Here is an 18,838-nt window from a genome sequence, read left to right as displayed (position 1 = left end):
TGTGCTGAGCGGTTTTCACCACCCGTTGTAGTGCCTTCCTGTCAGCTACGGTGCAACTGCTGTACCATACCGTGAAGCAGGTGGTCAGGATGCTTTCGATGGTACAGCGGTAAAAGTTGGTCAGGATCCGGGGGGACAGGTGAGTTTTCTTGAGCCTCCTCAGGAAGTAAAGGCGCTGCTGCGCCTTTTTGATCAGTTTGGAGGTATTGAGGGACCAGGACAGATCCTCCGAGAAGTGTACCCCAAGGAATTTGTAGTTGGAGACGCGCTCCACCTCAGTCCTGTTTATATGGATGGGGGTATGTCTGCCCCCTCTGTTCTTCCTGAAGTCAACAATAAATTCCTTCGTCTTCTTGGAGTTGAGGACGAGGTTATTGTTGGCACACCAGGCTGCCAGGTGCTGGACCTCCGCCCTGAGGCTGACTCGTCGTTGTCACTGATCAGTCCTACCACCGTGGTATTGTCGGCAAATTTAATAATGGCGTTGGAGCCATTCTTAGGGATGCAGTCATGGGTGAAGAGGGAGTAGAGGAGAGGGCTGAGCACACAGCCCTGTGGCATGCCGGTGTTCAGTGTTATAGTGGAGGAGGTGAGGTTGTTGACCCTAACAGACTGTGGTCTGTTGGTGAGGAAATCCAGTGTCCAATTGCAGAGCGAGGTGAAGATGCCAAGTCCGCTGAGTTTGGTGATCAAGCTAGCGGGGATGACGGTGTTAAAGGCGGAGCTGAAATCAATGAACAGCAGCCTGATGTAGGTGTTATTGCTGTCCAGGTGGGTCAGGGCAGAGTGTAGGGCCACCGATATGGTGTCCTCTGTAGACCTGTTGGTCTGGTAGACAAACTGATGGGGGTCCAGTGTGGGGGGGAGGCTTGCTTTGAGGTGAGCCAGGATCAGCCACTCAAAGCACTTTGCAATGACAGGGGTGAGTGCCACTGGGCGGAAGTCGTTGAGACTCCCTGTAGCTGATTGTTTGGGCACTGGCACAATGGTTGATGTCTTGAGGCAAGTGGGGACGACACCCTGGGCCAGTGAGAGATTGAAAATGTCGGTGAAGACCAGGGATAGTTGTCCAGCACATGCCCTGAGCACCCGCCCGGGGATGCCATCGGGGCCGGCAGCTTTGTGCTCATTCACCTTGCTCGGTGCATCTAGTACAGCAAAGGTGGAGAGACTGAGGGGTTGTTCGTTCGGGGATGGAGCAACTTTGATGGCTGGAGTAAGCGAGCATAGAAGTGGTTTAGCTCGTCAGGGAGGGAGGCGTTGTCTGGGGAGGGGGATGTTAACTTTATGGTAATCGGCAATGGATTTGATTCCTTGCCACATGCGCCTGGGGTCGGAGTTGTTTTGGAAATGCTCCTCGATCCGCCGTTTGTGATTGAGTTTAGCATTCCTAATTCCCTTTTTCAGATTGGCCCTGGATGAGCTGTATCTCTCAGCGTTGCCAGATCTGAAAGCGGCATCGCGAGCCTTCAGCAGGAGTCTGACCTCCCTGCTCATCCACCGCTTCTGGTTAGGGAAGGTCTTTATCTCTTTGTGGGTAGTGACGTTGTCAGTGCAGAATTTTATATAGTCCAAAACGGTTGAGGTGTATGAGTTGATGTCCACTTGGGAGTTGAAGGTGGCCTGGGTGGCAAACAGACTCTAGTCTGTTTGCTGAAACTGTTCCTGTAAAACAGAGACAGCCCCCTCAGGCCAAACCTTCACTGTCCTCACGGTAGGTTTCACACGTCTGATTAGAGGTGTGTATTTGGGGAGCAGGAACAGAGAGAGGTGGTCAGACTGTCCCAGGTGGGGGAGGGGGAGGGCTTTGTAGGCTTCAGTAATATTAGTATATACTAAGTCCAGAATATTGTTTCCTCTGGTTGGGCAGGAGACATGCTGGTGGAATCTGGGAAGTACAGTTTTAACAATACAGCAAGATTGAATTCCCTTTTTTCTCTCCCCCACTTGGCCTACCCCCATTCACAGGAACACTTCTACCTACAGTGCACCCAACAAACTGCCCTGCAATGAAAATATATATTTGTCCCAGTTTGGAAATATGTTTGAATTTCTGGATTTATTTGATAATGAGGGATGCCATTTTAGATCTCCACCCATCTTCAGCTGCTCCTGTGTCCAGCCTTCCCTCAAACCTCACAAATACTTCAATGATTTTATGGGTCATACTTTTTAAACTACAGAGAGTGGATAAAGAGCTATAAGCACCTCTGAGGCCACAAAGACTATATGATATAATAATTATCAGTATTGTGCACAAGTACACAGCTTTTATTATATCCATGGTGACTAACCTTGTAAATATTCTCTGATTTTTCCCTTTACTTCGTCAGATTCAGCTTTATTCCGTTCACAAATAACCTGAGAGCAGAAATGAATGATCAAACCCGAGTTGGCCAATGAAATTCAAGCTCAGCATGTTCTAAAGGAGCAAAAAAAACCTGAAACCTTACCTCCATAGGAGTAGATCCGTAGGCGTTCTTCGAAACTTTGCAGATATCGGGATGGGAGCATAAGATGTTAACTACCTCGGCATGTCCAAACTTACAGGCAAAGTGCAGTGGAGTGTCAAAGCCCTGAAAGCAAGAGCAGAGAATTTTTGCAAGTGTATTTTTCAATATTTGTTCATGAGAGGTGGATATCAATGGAGGAGCAAAGTTTAAAGGAGATGTGCGAACTAAGTTTTTTTTTAACAGTGCCTGGAATGAGCTGCATGGAGGCAGAAATTATGGTGGTGTGGGGCATAGGTCCCGAAATGAAAACGAGGAACCAGGTGTTTCGGGAGGTACCTTTTATTATGTCCTTCCAGGAGAGGAACATGGCACCCAAACCATTGCCTTTAATCCCTCTGGTTAAGGGTCGCCTCTGGACTGAACCATTCCTGTGCCGTGGGGTTTGATAGTTGGGATGGCCCGATCCTTGGGAGCCGCCACATTGGTGTTTAAGATGCTTTGGGATATGCAGGAAGGGAAGGATATGGACCAGTACAGGCCGAGGAGATTAGTTTAACCTGGCATCATTTTGGGCGTGGACACAGAGGGCCTGTTTCTGTGATCTACTGTTCTATTCACATTGGTAAGGTTCTTTCATGTTCAACTCAAGTTTTAAGATTCCAGTGTTCTCAGCTCAGCATAACCAAATCTGAACAAGGGCCCCAACCAAAACCTTGCCGATCCATGTCCTCCAGAGATGCTACCTGACCTGCTAAGTTACTCCAGCACTTTGTATTTTGCTCAAGATTCCAGCATCTGCAGTTCATTGTGTCTCCATTACCAAATCTAATTAGTTGAAGGTAGACAAAAATGCTGCAGAAACTCAGCGGTTGAGGCAGCATCTATGGAGCGAAGGAATAGGTGATGTTTCAGGGCAGAAACTCAGCGGCTGAGGCAGCATCTATGGAGCGAAGGAATAGGTGATGTTTCAGGGCATAAACTCAGCGGCTGAGGCAGCTTCTATGGAGCAAAGGAATAGGTGACCCTTACCCGCTGAGTTTCTCCAGCATTTTTGTCTACCCTCGATTTGTCCCGCATCTGCAGTTCTTTCTTAAAACAAATCTAATTAGTGGGTCAGTTTAGATTATTTTTTTAACTGAACCATCAGTATTTAATTGCAAACAATGCATTTTTATTTTTTTAAAAGGGACTTTTGGGAAACAGTGAGTCACAAACATTAATTGAGGGAGGAGTTGTAATACTAACCCGTTTATCAGGAGTGTTGAGATAAAGGTCAACTATGTATTTGATGCGTTTTTGCAGCATAACTTCATCATCATCAGGATACATCAGCAGCATGAATTCACGACTTTCCAATGTCTCCAGTAGAAACTGACAGATTTGCGGCTGATTCTCTTTAGCAGCGACGTGCATGGCATTGTAGCGACATCCTTCCTGTGATTTATAGACAAGTGTCTCGTTACCTGTAGGAATCAGATGATTGCAGCATCTCCCTTATCTCCTCGCCCACCTGTTTGGCAAACTCCTGCTACCATTCCTAATATCCCCATGTCTGTATTTAGAAGTTCTTATGGAACATACTTTCCTGCTGATTTAGTTTGATTTAACATTTTTCCGTGCTTCCCTGTGAAAGATCGGTGGGTATTGGCAAGTACCCACTGAATGAAATACTACATCACCAGGATCTAAGTCAGACAAGCCAAATTATAGCCAGCCGAAAGATACCCACACAAACCATAAAGCATCTGGATCACTGGTAAAACCAACATCACCACTGTGACCAAGGAACTTGCCTTCCCTGTGCTCAGTCAGCATGGTGAAATGCCAGACTGCACTTCCTGTAACCACAACACAAATCTGTTCTTTTTATTTACGCTAATTAACAACATTTCCCTTTTAAAATCTGAATTGGGGTTCATGACGGTGATTTTTTTTTTTCAAACGTTCAAATTACTCAGTGACGAAGCTTGGTGGTGATGGAAGGAATTGGCTGTTTGTCCTGGATCAGGTCAGCACACAAAGACAATCTCGTAGAGCAGTGGCGGGTTTCACAAACAAGTCCGTTTATTCAAGGCCTTATTAATATATACTGGGAAATACTCCGAGAAAACCCAGAGGGCTTCAGTGATTCACAGCACCCACAGCTTTTTTATATTCTTGTGACACAATACAGATTTTACATTTTTAAAATAAATCATCAGTGATCAATGTTTCTTTGTCGTCTTTCATCCTTTTACCCAGTTATCCTTAACCTTCTGTTCCATGTCATTTAGAAAACAATTCTCCCATTTAGTTAGAGACATACAGCCCTTCAGCCTAACTTTGCCCCATGCCAACCAAGATGCCCCATCTACACTAGTCCCACCTGCCTGTATTTGGCTCATATCCCTCTCAACTTTTCCTGTCCATGTACCTGTCCAAATGTCATTGTTTGACAAATGGGTGCAATAAAGGACGCCTTCAATTCCAGATCAGTTTTATTGCCCTCAGCCTGGTTTTACAACTTCCTGTGTTTGTCTTCACTTCAGCAAGCTATGCCTTGTAATCTAAACTCTTCTTAAATCTATTTATTGCCTCTCCTATATTTACCTTCACCATGTTGGCCTCTTTTCCCACCATACTTCCCCAGTATGTAAGCTCTTGGGTTAAACATGTTATAAACCTGCCCAATATGCTTGCAGCTATCAGCATTTCCTACAGAGATCAATAAGCTAAAGAAGCAACAAAATCATGCTAATTTATCGTTTTCATGAATCGTCATGATGTCTAACAATCATTGGACAAGAAGGTCTAATCCTCAAACCTGCAGAACTGTCGGGTTGTCTCCAGAACCAATGAGGTAACGTGGATTACTCCACACAAGTTCAAGAAAGGCAGCCTTGTCTCCTTTTTCAACAGCTTTCCGCAGCTTTGATGTTAAGTCCTGAGAGCGTGGACTTTTATAACTGTTGGCTCGCTCCCTGTTGGTGGCTTCCAGTTCCAGAGAATTCAGGCAATCTGGTAGAACATTTAATTATACATATAAAAGTCAAACATGTTACCTTAACTGGAGGGGGCCATTTCTAAAATGATCAAATTAGTAATTAGTTTCCCCCCATCTCATCTTTTCCTCTGCATATCTTGAAAACTTTGACCAAATTACCCTTCAATCCCATGGAATACACTCCTGGTTTTCAGATTATAAACAAGATGCTGGAGATATTATGGGGATGGCACCAGAAATGTGAGATTATACCTATTAGGGGAATACTAGATGGTGCCTCTTTCTCTTACAAAGAGAAGCTTGAAGTCAAAGAGTGGTACAGCATGGAAATAGGCCCATCGGTCCAAATTGCCCACTGACCAACATGTCTGAAGAAGGGTCTCGACCCAAAACGTCACCCATTCCTTCTCTGCAGAGATAGAAACATAGAAATTAGGTGCAGGAGTAGGCCATTCGGCCCTTCGAGCCTGCACCGCCATTCAATATGATCATGGCTGATCATCCAACTCAGTATCCCGTACCTGCCTTCTCTCCATATCCCTGATCCCCTTAACCACAAGGGCCTAACAAAGCACTGATATTTATCAGTCAGCGCATTTCATAAGGGCATCTACATTATATTTTAGGGAAGACATCAAGCTATGTCAATATGATCATGCATAATTTTTTTTTAAACTTCTTCCATTTGTTTATTCTCCTATATCCCCTCGAAGGGTGTCCATCTTCCTCCGCTGCTGCAGCCTCATTTGCACTTAATATCGAGAAAAATTCTCGATTATACGAAACAAATATGCACAAGTACTGCAGAAGTTAAAGTCTGATCATGCAAATTAATGTTAGGAAAACTAATTTTCCCAAGAAAATTAAAATGAACCAGATATATTATGTGGTCATTTTCACCACATCCAAAAGAACGAATTATTTAACAAATTACATTCAGCCAAATCAACATGTGGGTTTCCTTAAATCAAATTGGCAAACAGGCATCAAACAGCCAATTGAAGAAGAACAAGCCAAATTTCTTGGTAAGAAAGTTATCTGCAAACACAAGAAACTTGGAAATAGATGCTGCCTGTCCCGCTGAGTTACCCCAGCATTTTGTGTCTACCTTCGATTTAAATGAGCACTTATTTCCTGCACGTTATGGCCCATCTACACTTTTCCCACTTGCCTGCGTTTGGCTCATATCCCTCTAAACATAGAAATAGAAAATAGCTGCAGGTTTAGGCCATTCGGCCCTTCAAGCCAGCACCGCTATTCAATATGATCATGGCTGATCATCCTAAATCAGTACCTGCTTTGTCCCCATATCCCTTGATTCCTTTGGCCCTAAGAGCTAAATCTAACTCGTTCTTGAAACCATCCAGCGAATTCCACTGCCTTCTGTGACAGAGAATTCCACAGAATCACAACTCTCTGGGTGAAAAAGTTTTTCCCCATCTCTGTCCCAAATGGCATAACCCTTATTCTTAAACTATAACCCTTGGTTCCCGACTCTCCCAACATCAGGGACATTTTACTTGCATCTAGCCTGTCCAATCCTTTAAGAATTTTATGTTTCTATAAGGTCCCCTCTCATCCTTCTAAATTCCAGTGATTACAAGCCCAGTTGACCCGTTCTTTCATCATGTCAGTCCCGCCATCCCGGGAATTAACCCGGTGAGCCTACGCTGCACTCCCTCAATAGCAATAAAGTCCTTCCTAAAATTAGAGGACAAAACTGCATACAATACTCCAGGTACAGTCAAACCTGTGCCCTGTACAACTGCCGTAGGACCTCCTTGCTCCGAAACTCAAATCCTCTCGCAATGAAGCTGCATGCTTACTTTCAAAACAGTCCTATCCATGTACCTGTCCAAAAGTTTCTTAAACATGTGATAGTACCTGCTATCCTAGATACACCTGCAGGTGTATCCTAACTAAAGTCTTTAAATGTTTTTAAAAGGTTTTGGAGCAGTCTCAGAGTAGTTTCAGAAAGGGACTAAATGTAAAACTGCCAACAAGAAATCAAACGGGGAATTCAATGAAAAAAGGGTATTTTCTAGCAGAATGCTCAGGATATGGAACTCGATATCAAGGGTGGAACTGAAGGCAAACTGTACAGAGGCATTTGAAGGAAGGCAAGATGACTATTTGTGGAGGAAGGGGATAGCAGGATTAGAGAAGATGTGAAGGGCACATCCACATGGACAAAGAACATTTATTGCCACATACACCAATTGGTGCAGTGAAATTTGAGTTACCATGCAGCACACAAATAAGATCAACACAACACTATAGAATTTAACATTAAACATAAAACATCCCCCACAGCAGAATCAACGTTTCCCACTGTGAGGGAAGGCAACAAAGTTCAGCCCTCTTCCTCTTGTTCACCCGTGGTCGGGGCCTATTGAGGCCTCCGCAGTCGCCGCTACGGATGGCCCGATGTTTCAGGCCCTCTCGCAGGATGATGGTACTCCACCGTCGGAAGAACACTCTCAGCAGCTTGGAATTCCCAATCAGCCGCTTCCTAACGGAGACCGCGGCTCCCGAAGTCCACAGGCCGAGCTGGGCGGAGCTCCAAGACTGGCGACCTCGGCGAAAGATCCCAGGGCTCTGCGATGTTAAAGTCAGCGCTGCCCGCGGCTGGAAGCTCCACAGACCACAGCTCCATGATGTTAAAGTCAGCAGACCCAGCACTCCGGAGCTTCCAACATGGCGACCATAATAAGGCATCGCCCGCTCCGCGATGGTACTTCTGCTGCGCCGCTGCTGAAGCTGAAGCTCTGGCCGGTCTCCGGCGGGAAAGGCCGTGCCAATCCAGATGGCAGGTCACGAGGAGGGGGCGAAGGTGCGGCTCGAAGGAAAGATGCATCCTCGACCCAGGTAGCGACTGTGAAAACAGTTTCCCTCTCCACCCCCCCCCAGATAAAAAGATTAAATGATCTCCACAACAAAACTTTTTGACGGACTAAAAACTCAAAGGATGAAAGTACGAACAGCTGCAGGCGAGGCTGCCACACTCGATGGCATCACCACTCGGATTGGACTGCTGGAGCTGACTGCTGTATTTTTATGCTGCATCTTCTTTTTAGTTCTAATTAATACTACCCTGAAGTATTTATCAATGTGAAATGGGATCCTATTTTAAATCAATCCAAAGTCACGGTAGAGTTCTCAGAGAAAGAAAATCTTGCAATGCAAGCAATATGATTTCAGAGGAAAGTATGGAAACATACTATGGTGATGTTTGCAAATAGCAGAAAGCTGGCCATAAGGATTTGTCCGGCAGCTCCCAATGGAAAACCCACAATGTGGGAAGAGGAAAGATAACCCCCTGATGCAAGGAGCATCCTCGGCCTACATCTAACCACAGCTCCATGGTAGCAGCACTACCATGCTGGCATGAAAATAGAAACGGAAAAACGACTTGCAATTCTGCTCGACAACGAGCGAATGAAAAAAAGACACAGCGTGCTGGAGTAACTCAGCGGGTCAGGCATCATCTCTGGAGGAGTTCAAGAAGGAACTGCAGATGCTGGAAGATCGAAGGTGCACAAAAATGCTGGCGAAACTCAGCGGGTGTAGCAGCATCTATGGAGCGAAGGAAATAGGCGACGTTTCGGGCCGAAACCGTGCAAAACCGTCTGAAGAAGGGTTTTGGCCCGAAACGTCGCCTGTTTCATCAACACTGGAGGATATGGATAGGCGACGTTTCGGGTCGGGGCCCTTCTTCAGACCTGATGATAGTAAACCAGCATCTGCAGTTCCTTGTGTCTACACTTTAAGTTGATGAAGCTTCCTCCCAGGGAACTATACATTTCTTGTGTCAGAAGTCATAGTTTTCCAATAAACAGAAACAACTGTGTCATCAGAAATGTCACAGGTTGTACTTCCACTCTCTTTTCATCACTAAGCTTTACTAATGTGTGTATTTTCACGTTAGTCTGTAGATTTTAAAAATGCTCCAAAAATTGCAGAGTAAATGTGGAGCTGAGAGTGGTTCTTTAAAAAAAATTACCTTGTTGCATATCCTGACATTCATAATGTATGTAAACTTTCTATTATTTATGATGAACTCCCTCCCCTAAACTGGTGCAATGGGTGATTCTAAAAGGAGCTGCTGGTTCGCCACTCAGAGTGGCCATTTGAAGCCAGGGTCAGGAGTGCTATGAGATTTATTTGCTCATGAGATCACTGCACCCCCCACATGGATTGACAAACATAAATGGGAAACTTGGCAGATATGATTTCCCAAAATAGAAAAAGAAAACAGCAAATTATTTTGATGATTTTTGCTTGAATGTTACACTTTTGCAAACTATAAGAAAGGATACACAAGAATAAAAATCTATTAATAATTTTCTGAATATAATATCACCTCAGATTCTGAAAGAGTGCAGGCTCATACACAAAACATTCATTGGAAGGTCCAATGAATAAAAACTTGTCAGAAACGTAAGATTTGTGTAAAGATAATAGGGCAGCACAGTGGCGTTGCTGGTGGAGCTGCTGCCTCGCAGCATCAGAGACCTAGGTTTGATCCTGACCTCAGTTGCTGTCCGTGTGGAGTCTGCATGTTCTCCCTGTGACCATGTGGGTTTCCTCCAGGTACTTTAATTTCCTCCCGCATCCGAAAGACATACGTGTTTGTAGGTCGATTGGTCTCTGTAAATTACCCCTAGTGTGTAGGGAGCGGATGAGAAAGTGGGATAACATAGAAGTGTGCACGGGTGATCGATGGTTGGTGTCGACTTGGTGGCCTGAAGGGCCTGTTTCCATACTGTCTCTAAACTAAACTTGCCCTTAAAGAGTGATCTACCCAATCTACAGTCTTAATTCAATACATAAGATGCACTTTCACTGCCTGGTACCAGAAATCTCTTCACAAAGGACAGCCCAGTGAAAATAATTGCCCTGGATAACAAATGTGCTTTTTGAAAAAATTAAGTGCAAAAGTCAAACAAATTTGTGAAGCCACAGGAAAAAACTCAAAATTCCAGAATTTCTCATGAAACATGATGACAAAAATTTACCTCTATTATGGATCACACTGCCCGTTAGTGCAGATACATAGGCAGAAGGTTTGGTTGGCGAAGGGTAGTAGTCACAAATACCTTTGGCAAACTTCTCCGCATCTTCTTTGTTTGTAAAAGGTTTGAACCGTGAGCCTTTCATCATCTTCACAGCTTGAAGAGCTTCCTTCTTATCCAAATATACATGGACTTTATCTATTTGAGGGAAGGTGAGGAAGGTTAGGCAGCAATCACAAGAGCAGGTCGACCAATGGTCGTCCTGCAAAGAACACGCACTACAGCTCTGTGTCTCTGAAGCCATTGTTATAGTTGTGGAGACACAAGGAACACATTCCCTCGTAGATAGACACAAAATGCTGGAGTAACTCAGTGGGACAGGTATCTCTGGTGAGAAGAAATCGGGTGACGTTTCTGGTCGAGACCATTCTTCAGACTCCCTCCACAGGTGTCTGACGTGCTGGGTCCCTGGTTTGCTCACCAATAGATTATTTGCTTTCAATTTAAAAGCACACATTTCTTGCATTTGCTGCAATCACAGCCAGAATTACAAGATGGACCATTTCTCAAATAGTAGCTAATTTTTATTATGCTCAAGAATTCAGAAGCTTCTTATTGCCTCTCATCGCCTAAAAAAAGTGGCAATGACAAATAAGCACCTTTAAAAATCATAAGAGTAAATCACTGTCATTAGTCAGCCTGGGCAAGTTGAGCTGAAGGGCCTGAAGTATAGCTGGGCAAGTTGAGCTGAAGGGCCTGTTTCCACGCTGCACGGCTCTATGACACTGTGTTGCTTTAAATAATACTTTGAAATGTAATCGATTTTAAATCATGTTTATTGCTGTCCTTTCTCAATGAACAGAGTAAGTGATTTATTGTAAACTAGTGGCTGGCGCAGTGAGAACTGCAGTGACACAATAGTATGTCTCATTGGCACTGTGCACGGTTGCTGAACATGTAGGTTTGTGGACATTATTGTGCCAAGCTATGACCCGGCATTCACATGGTAAATGTTGCAGACTACAGAAGTGAGAGAAAGGTTCTAGTTGAAAATATAAAAAACCATAGCTACTGGAAATCTGAATTAAATAACGAAGTGATGGAGCAAACCACAAAGTGCTGGAGTAACTCAGCGGGTGAGGCAGCATCACTGAAGGACATGGATAGGCGACATTTCAGATCTGGACCCTTCTTCAGACCAATCCGAGACGTCGCCTGTTCATTCCCTCCACGGATGCTGCCTGACCCGCTGTGTTACTCCAGCACTTTGTGTTTTGCTCGAGATAACCGCATCTGCAGTTCCTTGTTTATCCGACAAAGAAGGAAATTCTCAGCGGGTCAGACGACATTCAGTGGACAGAGAAAAAGAGTTAAAAGTTAAATGACTAGGGTGGTTTATATTTTGATCCGTTGTCTGCAATGATTCATACAATTTAAAATATTGTAGCACCAAGACATTAAAACTAGTTTCAAATCTTCCCACTAAGGGAAGGAAAGAAAATCTGTGGCCTGAGCTCCTGGTCTTTATCACCATATCATTCATCTGCGATGAGCGTCTCAACAAATAGCACGTTAACGTTTTCTTTATAGGCTTAGATAAGAGCAAGCAGCAAAGCGAGTGAAACAGTAATCTAACAACAAAAGGGGAGGAAAAAGGAGTAAGAATTGGAGAGGATCGAAAGATGTGATAACGCCAGTTGATAATCAGAATCATAACATCATGGAAACAGGCTGTTCAGCCCAACTCATCCATGCCAACCAAGATCGAAGCTACATGTCTAGCTCATCTAAGCTAGTCCCATTTACTTGCAGTTTAGAAGCATTGCAAAACCTATGTAGACATAAATTGCTGGAGTAACTCAGCAAGATGGGCTGCATCTCTGGAGGGAAGGAATAGGTGATATTTTGGTTTGGGATCCTTCTTCGGACTGAGAGCCTATATTATGGGATGGATTTGATGGCCAGTCTTTGGCTCAAAGCGATTGAGGACTGAGGCAATGGAAGAAGTTTGGTTTCCCGCTTAAATCAGACTTCAGGTTCAATAAACATTTCAACTGTTCCATTTTGAAAAGGGAGGCTAATTCTAATTCTTGTTTAATTTCATTTCCTGAGAAAATGCTGATGGGGAAAAAGAACTGTTAAAAATCATTAGAATAGGTATTTGTCTCTGATGGCCTACTGCCATTCAGTGAGATCAGTGCTATCTCCATCCTCAGACTGTGACCTGCACTAAATCGAGATCTCATAAAGCAAAAGCATCACAAACCATCGCATTCCCTGGTTGCTTCCTTTAGTCATGTGCAAATACCTTCAGGAGATCAATTAATGACGATGGAGGTATTCTGATACTTCAAGCCTAACCTCAACTGTAACTGTGAACACTAATGCAATATCTAGTTATAATATGCTTAAATTTGATATCATGTAATATTTAAGAGACTTACCATTTCTGGACAAAATGTCATCCCAGACCGGACAAACTCCATAATAAACTAAAGGAGAGGCAGCTGATCTTTCTGAAGTCAATTCAGTGTTATTCTGTAAACCACTCACATCCACGGTTTGCGGCGAGTCTGGAAGGTTCACTCCCACATCATGTCCATGACAGTCTTTGTTGCTGGCATGTGTATCACTGGGTGAATAGGAAGCAGCCAAACACGTTACAGAACTGCAGCTTGTGGGATAGCTGAACAAAGCAGAGTCGTCTTCAGGTTTAGCTGCTGCCCCTCCTCCCTGACTTTCCAATAAAGCCTGAGCTAATCGCTTCTCCAAAATAAGACGGGTTGTTGAAGTTATGGGTCCCCAGTTCAACCCCGCTCCAAGGATTTCTTGTCTGAGCTCAGCAGGCGTAAGTTGCTGAAGTCTAATCAAAATAGCTTCCATCCCGCTTTACCTGGGAGAAATAAACAGGGGGCACTTCTCATTAGGTTTATGATTGCCAAGAGTCAAAAGTGTTTTATTGCCATATGTCCAAAAAAGTACAATGAAATTCTTACTTGCACCAGCACCACAGAATATGTAAACATAGTACTCTGTGAACAATATAATAAATTAAAATTTCAGTGTCTATACACACACACATAATATATACACATAAAACAAACAATCAATAATAATACAAAAAGACAAACCCAATGCCCCAAGTTTATGTAGCTCAGAGCTTATTTGGAGGTTGTGGTGTTTAATAGCCTGATGCATATAGCGGTACAGTAAAAAGTTTTGGTTTAAATGCTATCGGATCAGATCAGATAATATTAATTATAATAATAATAATATATTTTATTTATGGGCGCCTTTCAAGAGTCTCAAGGACACCTTACAAAAATTTAGCAAGTAGAGGAAAAACATGTATGTGGAATGAAATAAATAGTAGAGACAATTTAAAGACAGAATTCAATTCAAAACACAATATGAGGCAATTCAAGCACAGATGAAATGGGAGGGGGACGTGGGGCTAAGGATAGGCAGAGGTGAAGAGATGGGTCTTGAGGCGGGACTGGAAGATGGTGAGGGACACGGAATTGCAGATCAGTTGGGGGAGGGAGTTCCAGAGCCTGGGAGCTGCCCTGGAGAAGGCTCTGTCCCCAAAACTGCGGAGGTTGGATTTGTGGATGGAGAGGAGACCGGCTGATGTGGATCTGAGGGACCACGAGGGTTGGTAGGGGAGAGGAGGTCAGTGAGATATGGGGGGGGCCAGATGGTGGAGGGCTTTGTAGGTGGGGACCAGGATTTTGTAGGTGATCTGGTGGGAGATGGGAAGCCAGTGAAGTTGCTAGAGGACTGGAGTGATGTGATGCCACGATTTGGGGTGGGTGATGAGTCGGGCGGCTGCGTTCTGGACCAGTTGGAGTCGGTTGATGTAGGTGGAGCTGATGCCAAGGAGAAGTGAGTTGCAGTAGTCCAGTCAGGAGGAGATGAAGGCATGGATGAGTCTTTCAGCAGCGGGAGGTGTGAGAGAGGGTCTGATTTTGGCGATGTTGCGATAAATACAATCAAGCCAAACTTAAGTACAATGGATAGAGTAAAGGGGAAGATACAGGGTGCCGAATATAGTTATCAGCATTGTAGTCCACCAGTTCCTTACACAAAGTCCAATGTCCACAATGGGGTAGAGGTGAATCTGAATATTTCTTTCTGATGTAAAGATCATCTCATAAAGATCATCATGTGGAAGTTTGGAACAGACAAATAAAATCTTTAAATATTGATAAAGTATTAAATGTGGCCAAAAGGTGGTATGATGGTTAATGGTTGAAAACAATTAGGAAGATATTTGTATGTCAGCCTTCGAACGTCACCTATCCATGTTCTCCAGGGATGCTGCCTGTCCAGCACTTTGTGTCTTTCCTTGATAAACCAGCATCTGCAGTTCCTTGTTTCTACAACACATTTGACAGGTTGCCACACTCTTTAAAAGGCACCGTATTTGATGTCAATAAGAAGTCCTTGAAAGACCTTTAAAATGGAAAGGTTAATAAATGCTGAATAAGTTTAATATTTTACCAGTCATATTTTTCTGTATTCCTTCTCAATCCTACTGGAGGATGAAATGAAAAACCATGTGCCTACTGATTACTGATTCAGACTTTGCAGCAGATTAATTATTCATACATTTTTTTTAAACTAAGAAAGCAATTTTGATATAGTGAACTAAGATATGCTGAAATCAATTGATTAAAGATTGCAGTTTGCACAATATAATCAAAGCATAAGTAAAGTAACAAAATCAGCTGTGATCTTGGTACCAAATGATCACTTTGTGACTCAGATAAATATTTAGCACAAAAGACACGACGTTTCAGACACCATATAAGAATTGTTCCCCTGATTAAACATAATTTTTTTAACATTAGTGCATCCATGGCCAGCAAAAGCATCAAATTAATTGAGAGTAAAACAGATATCAGGTTAGCCTTTTCTTTTTGCAATGGGAAAATCTGTCTTTGCAAAAGTATAGGCAGGATTTTCCCCATAGGCTTTGTTTAGTGACTCCATTATTTTGCAGCCTATTGTCTAAACAACTGGCAAGGAAAGAGACAGATGGAGAACTCGGGCCATTGACATTCTTATATGGATCCAAATTAATTGTTTTTGTGAAACAGGTGTGAATGTTGTAATCATCCAGTCACTGTTTACAGATAATTATGTCCCACCACCCACCCTCTGTAAGTGAAACCCGTTTCTATAAATTGTGATGGAGTGAGAATTGGGTTGACATATGGAAGGAAGAACTCCACTTTGCTTTGAAGAAAAACTGAACTGATTTTCCAAAACTAGGGATAATATTATAATTATCACTCAATTATTGTTCACAGGTAACTATATCTCAGCCCCCCCCCCCCCCCCCCCATCGCCATAAAGTGTGAGGGAGAGGGAATGGAAGCGATGATGTATGGAAGGAGGAAACTGGCTCTGCTGCCTTTTGAATCACAACGGAACCGTTTGCATGAAAATGGAGCGAATATTATAATTGATCACCCAATCTTTGTTTGTAAGTAACTATTTTCCACTCGCATCCAGTCTCTATAAATTGTGATGGAGAGGGAATGGAAACGAGAAACTGGTTCTACTGTTCCTTGATAACAAATGAACTAATTGATAACTTGGGTGAATATTATAATTTATCACCAGTTATTGTTTAGAGGTAACTATATCACACCCCGTCACTATAAAATGTGAGGGAGAGTATACTGAAGCCTGGGTTTGATGTTTGAAGGAAGCATTTGGCTCGGTTGCTATTCGAAAACAGATGAACTGAAAACTGTGGGTAATCCACGCTTCTATAAAGTGCGATGGAGAGGATGTAGATGCTTGGGATTGATGTACGGAAGGAACAGCTCCGATCTATTGTCATTTGAAGCATAAATGAACTGTTTTTGTGAAACTGGAATAATCTAGTCCTTGTTTATATGTTACTATATCCCATGATCCCCAACCCCTGACCATATGTTAGTGTGAGGGAGAAGCATAAGTTGAAGCATAAAGTCTCTGCTGTTCTTTGAAAACAAATGAAATGAAAATTAGAGCGAATGTTATATTTGATCACCCAGTCAGTGTTTACAGGTAACTATATCCCCACCCCCAGTCTGTGTAAAGTGTGGAGGACGGGATATTGAAGGGCAGGGTTGATGTGTGGCAGGCAGAGCTGACGGGAGGGAGGGAGAGAGGGCTGCGGCCTTGCTGGCGCGGTCCCAGCGGACAACAGGAGGGCGGGCTCGGGGCTGGGGACCGTGTGTGGCGACAAATGCCGCCAACTTGCAGCGAGACACGAGATTCCCACTCTATGTTTCTTTCCCGAAGCCGGCACCCACCTGAGGGGCCGCCGTGGCCACAAGTCTCCGTCTCTCTGTCTCCGTCTCCTCCTCCGCCGCCGCCGCCCGTTCAAACCGCCGGCCGCCGTGGACCCCGCCCAGCGCCGCGCCTGCGCAGCCCGGGACCCAGCAGCTCCTCCTACCGCCGGCGGCGCTGTCACTGGCCCGGTGTGGGAGGACCGATCTGTTCCTCCCACAGGCGGCTGGAGGACTGAGCAGCTCCTCCCACCGCCGGCGGCGCTGTCACTGGCCCGGTGTGGGAGGACAGAGCAGCACTGTGTGTGTGTGTGTGTGTGTGTGTGTTTTTTAATTTAAGTTGCCAACACAGCAATTACTGCAGAGCAAAGTCCCAGTGACAATATTGTGAAGTCCAACATCTTCCCAACAACCAGCAGGCTCTTAAAGTGCAAACATTAACCTCAATTATAAGTAAGTTTATTGGCCAAGTATTCACATACAAGGAATTTGCCCTTGGTGCTCCACCCACAAGTAACAACATGACATAATGACAGTTACAAATGACTCAGAAAACACTAAACATTAATAATAATAAAACATTAATGATAAAACACCATTGAACACTATGAACTTCTATCGACTGTGTTTTATTGTTCTAATCACCAAGGGGTTTTTCACACTAGTATTGTGGTTCTTCTTCTTGCATATGGCGTATACAGCCTAAAGTTGTAAGACAACTTATTCTGTTTGATCTTCTGTTTGTGCACGCCGGGTTGATTGCATTCGTCGAAACTGGATGGACCACGTGAAGGTTGCAATCTCACACCCCAGTATTGTGGTTAATTAAGTCAAGAGTGTTTTATTGTCATATGTCACAAAATGGAACAATGAAATTCTTACTTACAGCAGCACATTAGATATGTCAACATTATACTCTATAAAACCCATACTAAAATTCAGTAATATCTCCTAGTTTCTCATCTATTCTGTATACACTAGGATCAGAAGCCAATTAACGTACAAACCCACAAGTCTTTGGGATGTGTGAGGAAACCGGAGCACCTAGAGGAAACACATGCAGTCACAGGGAGAACGTGCAAACTCCACCTAGATAGCATCCAAGGTCAGGATTGAACCTGGGTCTCCTGGCTCTGGCAGCTGTGCCATTCTTTATTAAGGAAGTGATAGCTTAGAAAATGCACCTATTTTCTATGTTTCTATGACAGCTGGATTGAGCAAAGTAACATGATTTTGAAAGGAAACTATTTGATGGAGGTATGCTCTGCATAAGTCTGGGTTATGTCCACAACTCTTCACAATTTCTTACAGTTGATACGCATAAGGCTTTCTATGATGCATCTGTAAAAGTTGGTGAGGGTTGGGGACATGCTGAATTTACAAAGCCTTTTAAGGAAAGAGGCGTTGGTGTGCTTTTTGGGCCATTGCTTCGATGTTGCTGGTCCAGGACACATTACTGGTGATATTTATTCCTGAGAACTTGAGTATCATTTTGTCATTTAAAAGACACTTGGATAGTACTGGGGTATGAAAAGTATTGAGGGATACGAGTAAGTCACCATGAATCCAGTGCATCTTAATCTTCTGGTTCAGCCTACCATGAGGGACTGTCTGAAAAGTCTTACTAAAATCCGTGTGTACAATATCCACCGCCCTACCTTCAGCAATCTCTTTCGTCACTGAGATAGACCGGGGTGGGAGGAGATAGAGAGCAGAATATCATTCTCAGCAACCCGAAACATCACCTATTCCTTTTCTCCAGAAATGCTGTCTGACCCACTGGGTTCCTCCAGCTTTTTGTGTCTATCTTCTATTGTAGCTCAACAATTCCATTGACAAAGTCTAATATCCTCAATGGGGTAGAGGTGAATCAGATAGCTTATGGGAGGAATATTCAGAAGCCAGATAACAGAGAGGATGAAGCAGTTCCTGAGTCTGGTGGTGCGCACTTTCAAGCTTCTGTTGGACGGGAACAGGGAGGAATGGCCGAAAAGGCAAATGTCTTTTATCCATCTCGTCATAGTTATAGAGTGATTCAGCGTGGAAACAGGGCATTCGGCCCAACTTGCCCACACCGGCCAACATGTCTCAGTTGCACTA

The 18,838-nt window shown here is 43.8% G+C and overlaps 1 protein-coding gene across 2 annotated transcripts in view; it reads right to left on the bottom strand.

The window, feature by feature from the left end:
- ankle2 (ankyrin repeat and LEM domain containing 2) overlaps window positions 1-16,911 on the bottom strand; it is a 30,633-nt gene extending 13,722 nt beyond the window's left edge. The window contains exons 1-7 of one of the 2 annotated variants that reach the window (XM_055655528.1): window positions 16,763-16,911; window positions 12,896-13,344; window positions 10,455-10,649; window positions 5,257-5,450; window positions 3,699-3,887; window positions 2,454-2,576; window positions 2,295-2,361 (exon numbers count right to left, since the gene is read on the bottom strand). In XM_055655528.1, coding sequence (XP_055511503.1) covers window positions 2,295-2,361; window positions 2,454-2,576; window positions 3,699-3,887; window positions 5,257-5,450; window positions 10,455-10,649; window positions 12,896-13,334 — 1,207 coding nt within the window. In that variant the 5' untranslated portion in view covers window positions 13,335-13,344; window positions 16,763-16,911. The remainder of the gene's footprint in view (window positions 1-2,294; window positions 2,362-2,453; window positions 2,577-3,698; window positions 3,888-5,256; window positions 5,451-10,454; window positions 10,650-12,895; window positions 13,345-16,762) is intronic. The other variant, XM_055655529.1, reaches the window with a different exon arrangement.
- Between the last annotated feature and the right edge of the window lie 1,927 nt (window positions 16,912-18,838).

This window comes from Leucoraja erinacea, chromosome 25, assembly GCF_028641065.1.
Source record: "Leucoraja erinacea ecotype New England chromosome 25, Leri_hhj_1, whole genome shotgun sequence".
In the NCBI taxonomy this organism is placed as follows: domain Eukaryota; kingdom Metazoa; phylum Chordata; class Chondrichthyes; order Rajiformes; family Rajidae; genus Leucoraja; species Leucoraja erinaceus.
This window is presented reverse-complemented; position numbering and strand designations above follow the sequence as displayed.